This window comes from Pogona vitticeps, chromosome 7 (assembly GCF_051106095.1).
Source record: "Pogona vitticeps strain Pit_001003342236 chromosome 7, PviZW2.1, whole genome shotgun sequence".
NCBI lineage: Eukaryota > Metazoa > Chordata > Lepidosauria > Squamata > Agamidae > Pogona > Pogona vitticeps.
The window spans coordinates 4,602,444-4,619,291 of NC_135789.1; the positions used below are offsets into that span (position 1 = coordinate 4,602,444).

The window sequence follows — 16,848 nt, forward strand, 5'->3', positions numbered from 1 at the left end:
TAAAAAAAAAATTACAGGAGGCATAATCCAACATCTGCCAAAGGTCGCTTATAGTCCAACGTCCTTTTAAGAAGGCAGAGTTCATACATTCCAATAGGTCAAAAGTTCCTTTAAACCACTCAAAAGTAATCTAGAATCAGCATCTCATTTTGGAAGATAAAAGCCCTTTTCCAGATCCACGATCATGCTTTAACAAAGCCTTGATTGACCTCCAAGTCACAGATTGACAGAGCTTTGCCTCTAACATGTTCCACACCAAAGGAATACACTCAAATTTCTTTTAAAAAAAAACTACTCTGGATTTTAGCACGCACTTTAGTTTTCTTGGATGAGTGGGTGTGGGAAAACAGGTAGGGTAACTCAACAGCAACACCTGGCCCACCAGGGCAAAAACCTCACATGATTGCAAGTTTTTGAAACCGCCTGCCCTCCCTGGGAAACACTGCAAAACACCACCAGCACCGAGCCGGACCCTGCTAGCTCAACGTCGGGCAAGCCAGTCAAGGCCAATCAAGGTCAGTTTCCCCGGCACCAAATTAAAAAGAAACTGACATTATTGTGACAAGCTCATCAAAGAGCAGGCCCACTCAAAACACAGCATCACCCTGGGGAAAAAAATTCCATTTTGGGTCATCACCGTGGCAGGGATGCTCAAAATCCAGCTCCTTGGGATGAAATGGGCTCCTTTCAATGCAAAGAATCAGCCATCTTACTCTGTTTCAGCTTCAGCTCATAACCGCTGGCCCTATTTTTTTGGGGGGGGCAAGAGGTCCTATGCATCCCCCTCAGTCACTTGTGTTTCTAAACTGCTGTGGTACCAAGCCTTCCCCCCTATGTTTGGGGTGGCGTTCTTCAAGGATGTGCCTTTCCCCAAATAACTTCTCAACCTACAGACCGAATCGGTTTGGTGACCAAAACCGATGTATGAAACATCAGCAGTTTAGGGGGAAAGGAAGGTCACACCATCCAGCCCCATGCTCTCCCTTTTCTGTTTTTTTCTCTACACTGCCCTCGCCTACAGCAGGAGACAACCAGAGGTGTTTTCTGCTATAATGAGGAAGATTTCAAACGCCCTAAGCCCCTTCTGCCACCACCAGTCCCCTCACTACTATCTGTCAATGGGGGGGAGACCCAAAGGTGCCCCCAAAACTCTTACACAAATGCTGTAGGGCATCCAGAGATTTCGTAACTGGTCCGGTGTTATTTGAAAAACAAACGTAGTATGTCAAATGTCGCCCAATCACTTTTATAGCACTTTTAACTTGCCTCTTCAAAAATCAGGATTTTTTTTTCATTTCCTCCCATCAGTCCAATCTCATCTGCTTCCAAATTTGGGGTGTGTGTGGGGAAAGGGGGGTGCTGCCTTTCTCTCCCTCCCAAAACTAAACCCATGAGCCAAACCGGTATATAGAATGTTTTAAAACCTATACATCGTGGTCTTTATCCCAGTATCAGGAATCAGATACCTACAGAGTCCCCCAAAGGCTTTATCTTTCTTCTGCCGCTACAGCTAATTTTGGTCTTGGAACCGGAGGGGGGAGTTTAAGAAAGAGGGGGATTTAAGAAGCGCCTCATTCTTGCGCGATGCTCCTCAAGACGTACTTCACCGTGTAGGCAAAAGCCGCGAAACCAACTATAACAAACAAGTTCGCCAATGCTCCGCCCAGGAGTCCGTGGTTCCGGTTGGCCTGCTGGAGGCCAGGGGGGTTGTTTGGGGCGGCCAGGGGTGCGTGCCCGTTCAGGAGCGGCAGCCCGTTCTGGCCGTGGTGGGGGACGACGTCCGGGAGGGGGAGGCTCGGGGGCCGGCTGTGGAGATCCTCTCGCGCCTTTTGCTTCTGTTTGATTTCCTAAGGAAGAGGCGGGGAGGAAGAGAATCAATCCGACCAACAAAAATCTCAACATAAATCTGTCTACTCGACAATGGCTGGGAATCATAGCAAGACTTCTGTCCCAGAAGATACAGGTCTCTGGCTCTGGGGCCAGAGGTTGGGAGTTCGATTCCTCACTGTGCCTTCTTGGCATGGGCTCGACCTGATAATCTACAGGGTCCCTTCTAGCTCTGCATTTCTATAATCGATCAATCGATTGATTGATGGATGAACCTCTACAATTTAGAACTCATGGGACACTGCAGCAGTTCTACCTTGGCTGATTTCAATGTTCCGCCTTCAGCCATTTCAGAAGGAAGATCCTCATGTTTCCCTTACAACCCATGTTTTGCCCCCCGCCAAATGTGATAGGGTGGAAACTGTGGAACATGTCCCAATGTACAGCACATGTCATTAAAATGCACACAGTCAACTTATTTCCCCAATTTTAAAGCATTATTCAAGTAATCATCATCTGAGCTGATAAATTTTACATCTCTTTTTCTCTCTCTGATTCCTCAAGTGAAATTACAGCTAAGGCTGCAAAATTCTGTACAGCAGCTTGTATGGTAAGAAAACAAATGACTAAATTCCTGCAGTCAGATTAAGGATCCATACCTAATCTGTCTGGTAGTGATTGTAAATGTTACATGATTCACCACTGAATTTTACTCTTGTACGCAGATCCAATAATGGTTATATTAAAAATAAAGTAAATAAATGAAGCTAAGCAACATGGTTGACTGAGTCACCACGCACTCATTTTTGAATACTCCTCTGTTAAAATCTAATTCCATGCAATGAAGATGCCTAGCCTATCAGGGGAGAAGATTCTAGCCAATCCACACCCTGTTGAGCTAGTTTTCTACTTCAAGGAATTGCAGGTTCAGATTTTTTTTGAAGGTCTGCCTTCTTTAATCATGGCACCCCCAATGTGACACATCACACAATCTCAACTGGGTTCACCGGGACTGATGAGAGTCTTGAGTCCACAATCTTGGGAGGGTTCCAAGCTGGGAGAAACTTCTCATGGCCCTACATCTCCCCACGATGTTGTTCAACAAATCCCATCTCCCTTGGACAGCAGGCTGCCTGGGGAAGATGGGAACTGTAACCCAACACAACCAGGTTGGGAGAAAAAGAGGATGTACTAAAGAAATATAATAGGAATTAAGAGTTTAGGACTGTAACAATCAACAGTCCAGGCAGGCGGAATTGAATCTCCTGCTCAGCTAACAAGCACTGCTCGGCCTTACCTCCACCACGTCCGGGAACAATTCACAGAAAACTTTGTCTTTGACATTAAATGCTAAACTCTGGGAAGCCAACTGTCTCTTCTGTTGAGAGAAAGAGAGATCAGTCTAAAACCACGATTTTTGAAAACCAACCCAACTCCATGAGCGCCTGTGGGCCATCTCCTTTCTGAACACGGCCCGACCACCCTCCCGTCCAGTTACTCACGGTGAATTCAGACGTTTCTATACTGCCCAAAGTGGGGCCCTTTTCAACCATAAAACTTAGAAGGCCAGTCAGGATGGTTGAAACAGACCATGCCGGATTCCACGTGTCCGGGTGGAAGTCGGTAATCGAAAGACACAGCCTGCAAGGGGAAAAAAGCGCACACCATGTACAGAAATCGCCACCAAAGAGCACGGAAGGGGTGAGCCACCAACTTTTCCTGTTCTCTCCAGAGTCACTTCACTCTGTTGAGCACGAGCAGAGCTAGTGCCTTCCATTCGACATGGACCACAGCCCACGTAAAGAGTACACTGCAAGGCACAAACATGTGTGATAAAGAAAAGCTTCTAAAATCTGTAAGGTTCATGAGATGCTTTCTACTTTTCCCCCGGATGGAAATCTATTGGGGTTTGGAAGTCAGTGGGGCCAAAAATGAGGCGGTTGGGATCCCTCGTTGCTCTCCCAGCCGCTCTCTGTCCTTTTCAAAGACTTGAAAGGTCGTCCTCCAGAGGGAGGGGCAGGATCTGCTCTCGATCCTCCCAGAGTGCAGGACATGGAAGAATGAGCTCAACCTACAGGAAGCCAGATTTGGGCTGAATATCAGGAAAAATGTCTTAAGTTACGACGATGGAACCGGTTAGCTCGGGAGGTGGGCGAGCACTCCAATGCTAGAGGCATTCAAGAGACAATTGTACCGCCCTGTGTCAGATCTGCTTTGATTTGGATTCCTGCTTTGAGCAGTGGGCTGGACCCCTTCCCACTCAATTATTCTATGAATCTGCTACTCCTTTTTTGTTTATTTGAAAAGAGACTTAAGAACATGGAAATGGGAGCACGGTGTTGCTTTGATTTGGGAAGCCAGACTCGTAAAGGATAACGCTTTGCTTTCAGATAGGGGCCAAGAAGCCGTAACCCTTATGTTCCTGCACGTCATGTCTGACAGTAATCGTTCCGTGCCAGACAATGTGGATGGGTTTAGAGTCCAGCAACATCTAGAGGGTCAGGAGGGTCCCACCCCTGTTCTGAATTCATTTGCATTAAAAATCTGGGTTTTCCCGGGAAACCGCTTGGCCATTCACTACCTTCAACTTACCTCGTGTTGCATTTAAACCTTCCATTTGGCGTGATCATATAAATACTAGGAGGTTTGAAAGGAAATTCTCTGGGGAAAATGAGTTTCCCGTGGTAATAGCCACCTGAAACATGAGTGGAGGAAAAGAAAACCCATGTTTAAGAGAAGACAAAGCCTTGGTTTGCAGGTTTGAAGAGAAGCCCCTCCCCCCTCCTCAATTCTAAAGGATGACTTACCTTCATACGGCGTCATTTCAGGGCCTCGCACTACGTAGTGCCTAAAAGAACAAAGGAAAACTGAATTACACATCTCACGTTTTCAGGAAAATGCGTCTAGCCTGGCTTGTTCAAACCATAGTTTGTTCGTGACACTTGAACTCAAAACCACGGTTTGCTTCCTGACTCACCCATCCTGAAATGGGAGGCAATTCAGAGATAACAACCAATCAGGGCTAAGATAAATGTCCGCTTACTGTAGCACAAGCTGTGAGGGCAGTAAATGTAGTTATTTGCCTAGCTCCAACATACGATGCGAGGCTTACCATTCAAGGATATTTGATGGGAGTGGTTCAGCACAAATATAAGGCACTGGGTCTTTCTTGATGCGCAGGTAGTCCTGTTTGAGGCGCTGGGTTGCTGTCGTGGGTGCACGCTTGTTACTGGTGCTGCTCATCTGTAGACCAAGAGAGAAAGATAAAGACGCCGCCATTCCCCACCACAGCACACTGAAGGGCTAGTGACAGTCATCAGTACCCCAGAAAGGGTGAGTACAGGATTATGATTTTTTGTCCTGTCCCCATCATCCCTGTTCCTTATCCCCATGATCTTGTGCCACTCCCACCCAAGATGAGAACAGTCAGCAGCCCTGACCAAAAAAAAAGGGATGGCAGATGTACCAAAATATAATGAAAACACTTCATAAAAACAGAAGGAGAAAGGCCCCTCAATAGCCGAACAGAGCTATTGTCTTCTATCCCAGGTTCTACTGCTGGATGGCTCAGTGGTTTATGTCTCTGGGTTAAGAGCCAGAGGTTGGGAGTTTGAGTCCCCCCACTATGCCTCCTGGAAGAAGAGCCAGCCTGGGTAGCCTTGGGCAAGCTGCACAGTCCCCAGGGCGCCCCCTGGAGGAAGGGAATGGGAAAACACCTCTGAGTAATCTCTACCTGAAAAACTCTGAACAGTGTCATGGTAAGTAAGAACTGACTTAACGGCACATGAGGATGATGAATCTTTCCCTGTTCGTTGTGGATTACAACACCCGGATAGGGTTAAGGAAGGTTTACCTTTGAATCTGGCTTTCCAACCCTCTTTGAAATCATTATTTGGAAAGACTGAAGGCTGTCACAAAAACACAAAGGGGCAGGTGAGCTTGCCGCCTGCTTCGCTCAGTTTGCCGCATCTTCAGCTAAACCCAGCAGTTGCAAAGGTGAAACTGAAACCACGCAGCAGTCGGGAGAATGTATAATTACGGAAATGTCATTGCCGAGCTGGGAAGGAGAAAGAAGAACTGGCAATTTCCAACGGGCGTTCTCCAAGTGGCCGCAGGTAAGGACTGCCTCCAGCCAACTCGGAAACTGCTGTGTAGCTCAGTGGTCGAGACATTTGGCTGCGGGGGCAGACGTTGGGAGTTCAAATCCCCCCCCCCGGGCCTTACTTGATGGGGGCTGGACTTGATGATCCACAGGGTCCCTTCCTGCTCTGTAGGTCTCAGATGAAAATGATGAATTAGGATAAGCTGCTCTCGCATGTGGCTTGCGGGACTCCCCTTTGCATGAGTTCAAATGCTGCGAGACCAGAACAAGGTCAAGACAGACCTCTTGGGTCAACCCCAAGTATTCTTAGCCATTCACTAAATTCAACTAAGTTTTTACCCACACGAGGTGGCTTGCAGCCGCATGGAGAGGGCGGAAAGCTCCGTGTGTTGTTGTGAAAGGCTGTTTGTCAAAAAAGAAAAAGGTCATTATGATGCCAAAAGCTCCTTTTACGCACACAGTAAGCATGTGATACCTAAGCTGTGGAGAGTAGGCCGATTGCGCCATTGGTATGACAGAAAAGATTTAAAAACCCAAAAGGAAAACCGGAACAACTTTGCCCACAGATGTTCCATGACTATTCTGGGGAAAAACGGAAGGGTTGGGGTGTCATACTAACCCAAATAGCTGAAACTTTCTGTTGCAAGCTGCCGTTTGGAGAGGAAGGAAGGAAACGCCAAAATTGGTCTTAGGCTGGCAAAGTTCAAGATTCTGAATCCAACAGGCATTTATTGTCATGATTAAGAATTGGGCGCTCATAATCCCCTAAGAGAGGAGGCACACTTATCCAGCCACAACCAGAAACCATCCTGAAGATCCAGAGAGCCTCTCCTTCCTGGCGTCAACCAAATCATACAACACTGAGCAGAGAACAAACCCTGACATGGTCAACATCTCGGGGACCCCTTTCCTTATCGCCCTCTGCTCCCATAAGCTTGATGTCATCCCCTGTTCCCTGCCAACATGCAGTCTCCCACCAGGAAAAAATCCTCACCCAGAAAAAGGGGCCCATTAACAGCCAAGGTGCAGGATTCTAGAAAAGATGGGTGTCTCTGCCTGTCTTCATGATGAGGACTTCACCCAACAATCGAAGGGGAGATCCTGTTTAGTAGCCAGGCTGGTGAGGAGACTCTAGCAGCTGTAACCCCCAGAAAGGTCCAATTTCTATGAAACCTACATGTTCAAAGGCAATCAACCCCCACATAACAGATGCCACAGACAAACAGTGAGAAAGGAGACACTACTGTCATCACCTCACTTACGGGTCTCCAAGCCATGTCTAACTGGATATGTGGGGCACACGGAGAGATCATTCTGGTCTCAACTGGCCCTTGGCATGTTCTCACAGGGCCAGGTATATTAGGCACGGAACAGCGAAATGCCAGGGAGGCATGCCTCAGATATGCCAAACACCTGAGCACCGGCACGGGGAGATGGTTGTCATTCTCATAATCCACATGCCTGAGGCATCCTCGTAAACACTTCCAGTAATGTGATGCCAGACTGATCAGATAAGGAAGGAAGTTATTACAATAATAATAAATAATTGTGCGCTGCCAAGTTGATTTTGACTTATGGCAACCCTTTCCAGAGTTTTCCAGGTAGTGAAGACTAAAAAGTGGTTTATCCTTCCCTTCTTCTGACGGGTGTCCTGGGACGGTGCAGCTTGCCCAAGGCCACCCAGGCTGGCTCTTCTCCCAGGAGGTCCAGTGGGGCGGAATCAAACTCCCAACCTCTGGCTCTGCAGTCGGATTTCTAAACTACTGAGCTATCCAGTCAGCTAGTTATTACCCAATGGGGGAATCACAAATTACGGCAGAGAAAACCTCTATATTCAAAGGCAGCCTATCTTTGAATACAAACTGCTGGGAATGACCGAGAGAAGACTCTTGCCTTTACTGTCCTTCTGGAGTGTCTCCATCTAGCTCAGCCCTACCGGGGGGTGCAGAACAATTACCAGATTAAAGACGCTTAGCCCGCTGCAGACAGAATAGCTCCTATGCTTTCATAAAACCATAGCAGAAACACAACGGCCCGTCCTGCATTAGGGACTTCCACTCCCAGAAGCCCTAGTGAGCGGGGCCAATGATGATAAGACACTGTCGTCCTTGAAGTCCCAAAGCTCCCAAGTGCTCCTAGGGTTGTACACCGGTGGAGGCAAAGCCATGTTTGCAAAGGGCCCAGCACTGCCAGTGTCCCAAAAAATCTCTTCGGCTCCCCCAACCTATTTGTATTTCATTTTAATGGCCCTTTATTTCATAGCTCGATGGCTGAGGTCTCTGGCTGCGGAGCCAGAGGCTGGGAGTTCAATTCCTGACTGTGCCTCCTTAATCCTGATCCAGAGAGTCCCTTTCAGCCCTGCAGTTCTAAGAGGAGGAGGAGGATTCAATATTAACAGACACGTGTGTGCATGATGATGATTAAACCCTAACCTATTATTATTATTATTATTATTATTATTATTATTATTATTATTATTATTATTATTATTATTATTATTATTATTATTATTATTATTATAAATACCAGGGACAGTCAATCAAAATTATAAACACCTTGACTGGTATTCTATAACAGACACAAGTTTCAACCAAAAACCTGAGTATCTGTTTGTTTGTTTTTTTGTACTTTTGATGGTCTGGCTGCTGAGATCTGCAAGGGCTTATAATACTGTGTGAACTTTCTTGATACTGTTCCCAAAACCCCAATGACTACAGGGACCATCGTCGTCGTCCCCACTGTTATTGTTGTTACTACGACCGCTGCTGCTGCTTTTTGTTATTACTGTATTATTATTATTTCCTCCTATGCCGGCTTCCTCTCCCCCCCCTTTGGTGGGAGCCAAGGCGGCTCACCCAGTCCTGAAACAACAACTCCCTCCCCACCCCCACCCACAAAACCAAGGAAGCCCATAAGCAGAACTCCCCCCCCCCAATTCCACTGAAAAGGAAAAAAAATAAGCCAAACGTATACCAATGGCCAAGCAAGGCGTTCAACCTGTTGCCCCCCCCCCCCCGGGCCCTCCACGCCCGCCCTTCCAAGCCTCTCAGCTCCTTCCCAGGGAGAGGAGAGAGGCTTGAACCATCTTCCTCCCTGGTCAGGATGCGACCCTCTCTTTCCTCCTCTTCCCCCCCCCTCCCCACCCCCGCCACCGTCCCTCCTCACCTCTCTCCCTGGCTGGTGGGGAAGGGGAGGCTCGGGGGAGGGGGCTCTTGCTTGCCTCCCTCCCTCCTTCCCTCCTTCCCTTCCTGCCTGCTCGGCCTGGTCGAAGGGGAAGGAAGGGGGAGCCCGGCGCCGGCCTCCACTCGCCACCCCACGGGGACGGCTCCTCGGCTCCCTCCGTCCAGCGGCGGCTCCCTTGCCGGCCCTCCGCCCGCGACCCTCAAGATGGCGGCCCAGGGCAGGCCCAGCTCCAGACCGGCTTCTCTTCTCTCTTCCCCCCCCCACCTCTTCCAGGCACTTCCGCTTCCGGGCAGCAGCCGACAGAGAGAGGCGTTTCCGGGATTGAGGCGGAAGCGGAGCGCTGACATGGAGACGGCGGCTCCTAGAGGCGAGGCCAGCGCTTTCAAGAGACGCCTGGGCCCTAACTTCCGGCGCTTGGAGGAAGTGGTCCTCTCTGGCACGCGCAAAAAGCCCATAGAGGCGAAGGGCGGCCTTTTTCAAAAAGAACGCTCTCAGATCGCTTCCAACCCACTCCTAAATGGAGATCTCGGAAGATCTTACGGACGACGGACCTTCCGACCTTGCAGCCCAGATGGCTTCTGCGGTGGAGCCCGCAGTTCGTTCTATTATTTTGTCTATCTCTATGTGCCACACGTTATAAAGCTAGAGATACGAAATGAGAGAGGAGATACACGTAGGCAGTGGACCAGAACACACGCCTCTCGGATGCTTGTCCTGTTCAGGCTTCTTCCTTTTGATAATTGGAGACTTTTGAAAGTGTGAATTTGCAATGGAATGGTGTCCAAGGGAGGCTCCCCGGGGGATTCTGGGAACAGCCACCCCCCCCAAAAAACCCAAGGTCTCCAAGAATCAAAAGGAAGTATCCTGAACACCACAAACATCTGAGGAGCATCTCTTCTCATCTAAGAGATATATAGATATACTGTACACACACACACACACACACGTATGCATTAGACACACACACGTATACGTGTGTAATGCATACATACTTTTATATAATTTAGTTTTATGTAATTTAGTACAGTATATAAAACTAAATTATATAGGTAAAGGTAAAGGTTCCCCTTGACAATTTTTGTCCAGTCGTGTCCGACTCTAGGGGGCGGCGCTCATCCCGCTCTTCAAGCCATAGAGCCAGCGTTTGTCCGAAGACAATCTTTCCGTGGTCACATGGCCAGTGCGACTTAGACACGGAACGCTGTTACCTTCCCACCAAGGTGGTCCCTATTTATCTACTTGCATTTGCATGCTTTCGAACCGCTAGGTTGGCGGGAGCTGAGACAAGCGACGGGCACTCTGTCGCGTGGATTTGATCTTACGACTGCTTGGTCTTCTGACCCTGCAGCACAGGCTTCTGCGGTTTAGCCCGCAGTGCCACCACGTCCCTAGTAACTAAATTAGTTTATATAATAAAACTATAGCAAAGGTATACAATATACATATAATAAAACTATAAGGCAGTAATATATACATACAGCTAACACACAAATGTAATTTAGTTAGTGTTATATACACAGAGACACACAGATGCATATATATATAAACATAAGATACTTTTATACATTCCAGCTTTGCCCATAAACAGCCTTGTTAAGAGAAAACGAAAGCAGAGAACAAGCTTCATCAAATTTAATTGGGTACAGTACAAGCTTTTTGGATGCACCTGAACAAAGACAGGGGATTTGAGACTCGTTTACATTTATCTATGACCTCGTCTGTGCGGGTTTCTGTTACTCCCACAGCAAAGACCATGCATGTTTCCCCCCCCCCCCCCCAGCAAGACTCTGTGACTAAAGAGCCCACCGGTGACTTCGGCTAAAATAGAACCATTGCTTCTGAAAGTAGAACCACTGCTTTCATGACTTGCAGAAATGATTTTACCATTTCTACGGTTGTTTTTGTGGGAAAGCCCTTCGGATGTTCACTGCCAGGGTTACTTAATACAATTGCCGGTTTCTGGGGCGCCCTTCGTTTGATCCTATAACCACAACTAGAACTAGTGTACATCTAAAGCTCTGGTTCAATACTATATCTCATGGTGTTGGACACACCTAATAAAATTTGCTAGTCCTAACAAGGTCACAAGACTCTCTTATTTTTTGCTGCAGAAGACTGACAGGGATACTTAATTGGAAACCATTCCTGCATTCCTGCGTTGAGCAGGGAGTTGGATTTGATGGCCTTGTCGGCCCTTTCCAACTTCACTTTTCTATGATTCCCAGGGAGGAAACCTCAGTTGCAGATCTTGGAAATGTGATTATTGATTGATTGACTGTCTGGACATGCTGGGTGAAGCATTCTAAGCCTTTCTCAACCCCCACCCCCCACCCCAGTTTCTCTTCAGATCGTATAAATCTTTCACTTTTTACTACATCTTGTAATCCCAAGGTCACTTGAAAAGCTTTGACAGCATGAACAAGCTGCATGACTCTTGGTGTGACCCGCCTCTCCCCTTGGCTTGCAGGATAGAAAGTGTTTCGTTAGGTTCCTGTGAGATGAAAGGCACTTCGGGACGGAAAGCTATTTAGGCAAAATGCTCAGGGGATGAAAAGTACCATAACATATAATTAAGGGGTTTTATTCTTTGTTGTTTGACGGACTGTGAAAGAGTGGGTGAATCCGTCTTCCGAGACAACTCCTAAATTTACAACACCCAACAGGAGTAACCATCAACTGGTTTAAACCCATGTTCACCTTCTCCCACCTCTTGTGGAACACCTTTGATTCTTTTCCTTCATGGCTGCAAAAGGGGCTTCTCTGTTACACCATCGTGGCTTCACAACCATCTGTCATGAAGTGACATCTGTCAAGCTCTTGAATTTCTACTCCATCCGACTGCCATCTCTTCTCCCGTGCTCACCACTTCATATAACCAGGGCGGCTTTTCAGGTTCGAGTCACTTGTCCGGTATTTTAATCTTCATATTAATGACATAGTATGTTATTAAGCAAGCGTGTCTTGGAGAGGAGAGGAAAAAAAAGATTTCAACACCTCTCCTGGCTTGTTTTCTCCCACATGCAAATGAACAAGCAATACAAGAGGCGACGTCAAGTCTTCCTGTGGAATGAAAAGCTTCCATGGGTGGCGCTGGATCCGGAATGGATCACCAAATCAGAAAAAGAGCCCAGGGTTTCGTATTAGTCTTCCTCTGAGAGCCATGAATGGCTCTGGATGCTACCTGTTTGATATCTTAGAAGGGAGTCAAAACTGAAGGTAAGAAGAACAGTTCTCCACATTTGAGAAATAATATAATCAGGTCTAGATGGATCCGGACGGTACAGGCTTACCTGGTTTCGCACCCAAACTGGCCGGCTTTTAGCCATGTTTGTCATCGAACCTGTGAATGCCTTCTGCTGTTGTCACCAGTCAGGGATTGGAGATAAGAGCCGATTCTAAAAACCGCCTCTCTTTAACTATCAACTTCTCTGCTGGAACTTTGCTTTACATTTTTAAAAACACTTTGCGCTCGGTAAAAGCTTCTGATCTGGAGGCCCAGATGCAGAAATGGAGTTGATGGGGAAATACTCCTAGGAGCAGTGAAGGATCTGTTCCAAAGGTGACATCCCTAAATAGAACTCATCAGAAATCCAAGACAGAGAGCTGACCTTGATATATTGAAACATTATTAGTAGTACAGTAATAATAGTAATTATGATATTTAGATTAATTATTATTCATATCTATTATTATTTAGATTAATCATTATGATTTAGATTAGTTAGATTATTATTTAGATTATTATTATTTCAATTTTACTAAAGAGTTTAGTAAGTAATTGATTGTGAAGAAAGGGGTTTTGAATGGAAGATGTTATACTTCTTATCTTTTAACATGTTTAAATTTTGTTTGAATCACTTGTTATTGAATATGCACTGCGAATATACAATGTGTTTCATTGTTTTAGTGCTGTAATTTATCGTATTTTTAATGGACATCCTTTAAGTATCTTGTGAGCTGCCTTCTGTCCCCTTATTCGAAGAAAGACAGGGTATAAATGAAGTGAATAAATGGATCTGCCAAAACTAGTGCTAAATATGCTAGTATGAATTGTATTATTATTATTATTATTATTATTATTATTATTATTATTATTATTATTATTATTATTATTATTATTATTATTATTATTATTATTATTATTATTATTATTATTATTATTATTATTATTATTATTTTGACCAAGCTCTGAGAGGCAGTGAAAGACAGGAGGGCCTGGCCCATGAGGTCACGAAGAGTTGGACACGACTTAATGATTAAACAACAACAACAACATTTTTAAAATAATCAACAAGGAATCTTCAGCCTCAGGGCCTGCCACAGTTCACAGACATTCGTCATCTAGCCTATGACATTTCTTCTGCTGTTATCACCGATCAGGGATAGGAGATAAAAGGCAATTAAAAGTCTGGAAAAAATATTGCTTAGAACTGAGCTTTTGTTGTGGTCCTGGAATATGTATCACAGAATGGAGCTCTGCTTTGCACCCAGAAAGCTGTTGTATTGAAGGGAGCTCTGCTTTGCAGCCCAGAAAGCTGCTGTATTGAAGGGAGCTCTGCTTTGCAGCCCAGAAAGCTGCTGTATTGAAGGGAGCTCTGCTTTGCAGCCCAGAAAGCTGCTGTATTGAAGGGAGCTCTGCTTTGCAGCCCAGAAAGCTGCTGTATTGAAGGGAGCTCTGCTTTGCAGCCCAGAAAGCTGCTGTATTGAAGGGAGCTCTGCTTTGCAGCCCAGAAAGCTGCTGTATTGAAGGGAGCTCTGCTTTGCAGCCCAGAAAGCTGCTGTATTGAAGGGAGCTCTGCTTTGCAGCCCAGAAAGCTGCTGTATTGAAGGGAGCTCTGCTTTGCAGCCCAGAAAGCTGCTGTATTGAAGGGAGCTCTGCTTTGCAGCCCAGAAAGCTGCTGTATTGAAGGGAGCTCTGCTTTGCAGCCCAGAAAGCTGCTGTATTGAAGGGAGCTCTGTTGTAGAATATCATGAGATTATGGCTCAAATTCTATTTAAGTCACATAGCCCCCATGGTACCGTGGATAGAATGGCACACTAGCACCTGAGAGACCTGGGTTCGAATCCCAGCTCAACCATGGAAACTGGCTTGGGAGTTATAATGTTGAAACATTCTTTTGATAGCTCGTTTGAAAAACCTCGTTAGGGTCACCCTATGTCGGACGCAACTTGATGGTGCAAAGCAACCCATTAACCCACTGGGTTTCCTGAGCCAGTTCTTCTAACCTACACTAAAGGGTAGTTGTGGGAATGATGTTGCAGGAAGAACAGCTCAGCGTTGAGCTTCGGCACCACGGAAGAATAAACAGATTTATGTGCTGGCAAAGATTTTCCTGCCTCTTTCAAGCTTTACCGAAGGCCTTGGGATCAGGGGCCGGGCCGAAGCGCGGCGACCCAAGACAAGCAGAAACAGTGTGTATTTAAAAGAAGGTGTGACGGGAAAAGCCAATGAATGAATCAGACAAAGAGGGACGGGTAAAAGATCCATGCACAGCTTCTGCAGGCAGGCAGGTGATGTCATCATCTTACGGCGTTGATCCCACAATCAAAGGCTCGCTCAAGTTGCTGAGTCACCTTTGTGAAGTCACTCCTTGGGGGGGGGGCTCTTTGCCATTTTATCAGCCTAGACTTGGCGGAGCCTTACCCAGCTGCTGCAGAACGTAAAAGGAACACTCTGCTATCCGAGGAAAGGTGACCATTATCCAGGGAGAAAGACCTGGTTGCAACCTATCCCTCTGGAATAATGTTCGCTTTGCCTCGTGGTGCCCCAGCTTTATGCTGCTGAGAAGCTCACAAGGAGAACATGAAGGAGATACACTTCTATAACTGGTCTCCCCAGCGACAGTGAATCAGAGGTAGACTGCTTTGGAATATGGATGCTCCATTCCCAACTAGGACGTAAAAAGGGCCCTGCTGGGAGCAGTTAGGCAAGCTCCCTGCTTCCTCAGATTGACATGCAGATGCCACTGGGAAATCCGCAAGCAGGAGATACAAAGCAGCATTAAATATCAACAGGAATGAGGAACGGCACAAGATGCCCTACTATCCAGTGTCAGGAGGCCTTGCAACACCCCACCTCACTGATCTGATGTTCCATAGTGGTGGAAAAGGTGGCTGAAAAGGTGGGAGTAGCCCCAGGCGACTCCAATTCCAGAGGGTCTGTGAGTCCACGTCAGGTTTTAGTTACCGTACTTTTTCTGTGTATAAGACTCTACTTTTGTCTAAAATCTTTAGACTAAAAATTGAGGGTTGTCTTATACATGGAAGTAAGCTGAGGAGAGAACAAAAACAAGTAGAGAGGAAAGCAGGGATCAAAGCGATCCTGCAGCGCTTTGATCCCTTTCCCCCTACACTCGCTAAGCCCCACTTAGATTTCTTAATTTTGGATTAGAAAAGTGGGGGGGGGTCTTATACATGGGGGCATCTTATACACAGGAAAAATATGGTACTTGCAGCTGCTGTTGAAGGGGCTGAACCCGCCCCTCCAAATAATGTTCAGCACCATGGATAATTCTTAGCCAGGATCGCCAGCCTGTGCGGGGGGCGATGGTGGGGCAAGAGGACCTCCCTAAACTCTGGAGACACAGATCTGTCTTATGCTGGCCTTTGCATGGCAGAAGCTGGCGACAAACCCAATGTGTGGAAATAACTTTGTTGCACATAGCAGAAAATCCGGGAAGCTCACAAGATGTTCCTGTATTGTCAGTTTGAAGTCAGATGTCGTCACCGCCAACGTCCTTGCCTAGACCTGTACCAAAGTAGGAAAAGTGGATTTTGTGCTGATAGGCAAGAACTGTCCTATGGATGAGTCAACTGCCCTGGATATTATTATTATTTTTTGTTGATCAACAGCGCGCCTGGCTTCACGTTTTCTTCTCCACCATCTTCAGTTCCCTAGGTCATTCCTTTCTCAGGCTCCTCGCCCACGTAACTTTCTTCCACTTGCTTATTTCTTTAGAGCCTTTTGGCCCCACCTTAAGAGTAGGGAAAAGCTCACAGGATGGTTTTGCTATTAATAAAAACAAGACCAAAGAGTCCCTGCCCTCAGGCTTACAAAAAAAAAAAGAAGAAGAAGAAGCAGGAGGAGAAGCAGAAAGTGGCACAGTGCAAAAGGAAGTATGGAAGAGGAGGGTGAAGGAAAACTCAAGTCTTGCTATGTTCATAGAATCATATAGAATCATGGAGTTGCAAGGGGCCTGGAAGGCCATCAAGCCCAACCCCCTGCTCGAGAAAGACAGGAATTCAAATCGAAGCAGATCGGACAGACAGTTATCCAGTTTTCTCTTGAATCCCTCCAGCCTTGGAGCGCTTCACCACCTCCCCCTGAGGTCATGGGGTTCCGTCATCGTACTACTCTAACAGTTAAGAAGTTTTTCCTGATATTCAACCTAAATCTGGCTTCCTGCCACTTGAGCCCATTGATGTTGTGTCCTAGACTCAGGGATGATTGAGAACAGATCCTGGCCCTCTTGTGTAGGACTACTTTCCAAGTATTTGAAAAGTGCGGTCATATCATATCATGAGGTTTGTATCATTAGTCGGAGGCAGCTGTAATGCACGGACATGCCGCCAGATGTGGTAGATCTTCTCGTTAGGGTCCCCCTGGTCTTTCTGAAGGGAACCCGGCTGATAAGCCGAGAAACAAATCTAAGCCTGTTGTAAGGAGGAAGTAGACTTGCCCCATCTGTCAACCAGATGAGCTGCTTTCCCTGGTTTCTGCTCGAATGAAATTCTTG

General features: G+C 46.5%; 1 protein-coding gene across 1 annotated transcript; it reads right to left on the minus strand.

The window, feature by feature from the left end:
- Window positions 1-9,228, minus strand: UBE2J2 (ubiquitin conjugating enzyme E2 J2). Its single transcript, XM_072977613.2, has 7 exons — window positions 9,095-9,228; window positions 4,940-5,070; window positions 4,635-4,675; window positions 4,420-4,522; window positions 3,330-3,468; window positions 3,125-3,205; window positions 1-1,847 (listed from the first exon to the last, which is right to left on the minus strand). The coding sequence occupies exons 2-7, from the start codon at window positions 5,068-5,070 to the stop codon at window positions 1,572-1,574; spliced, it is 771 nt and encodes a 256-aa protein (XP_072833714.1). The 5' UTR covers window positions 9,095-9,228; the 3' UTR covers window positions 1-1,571.
- Between the last annotated feature and the right edge of the window lie 7,620 nt (window positions 9,229-16,848).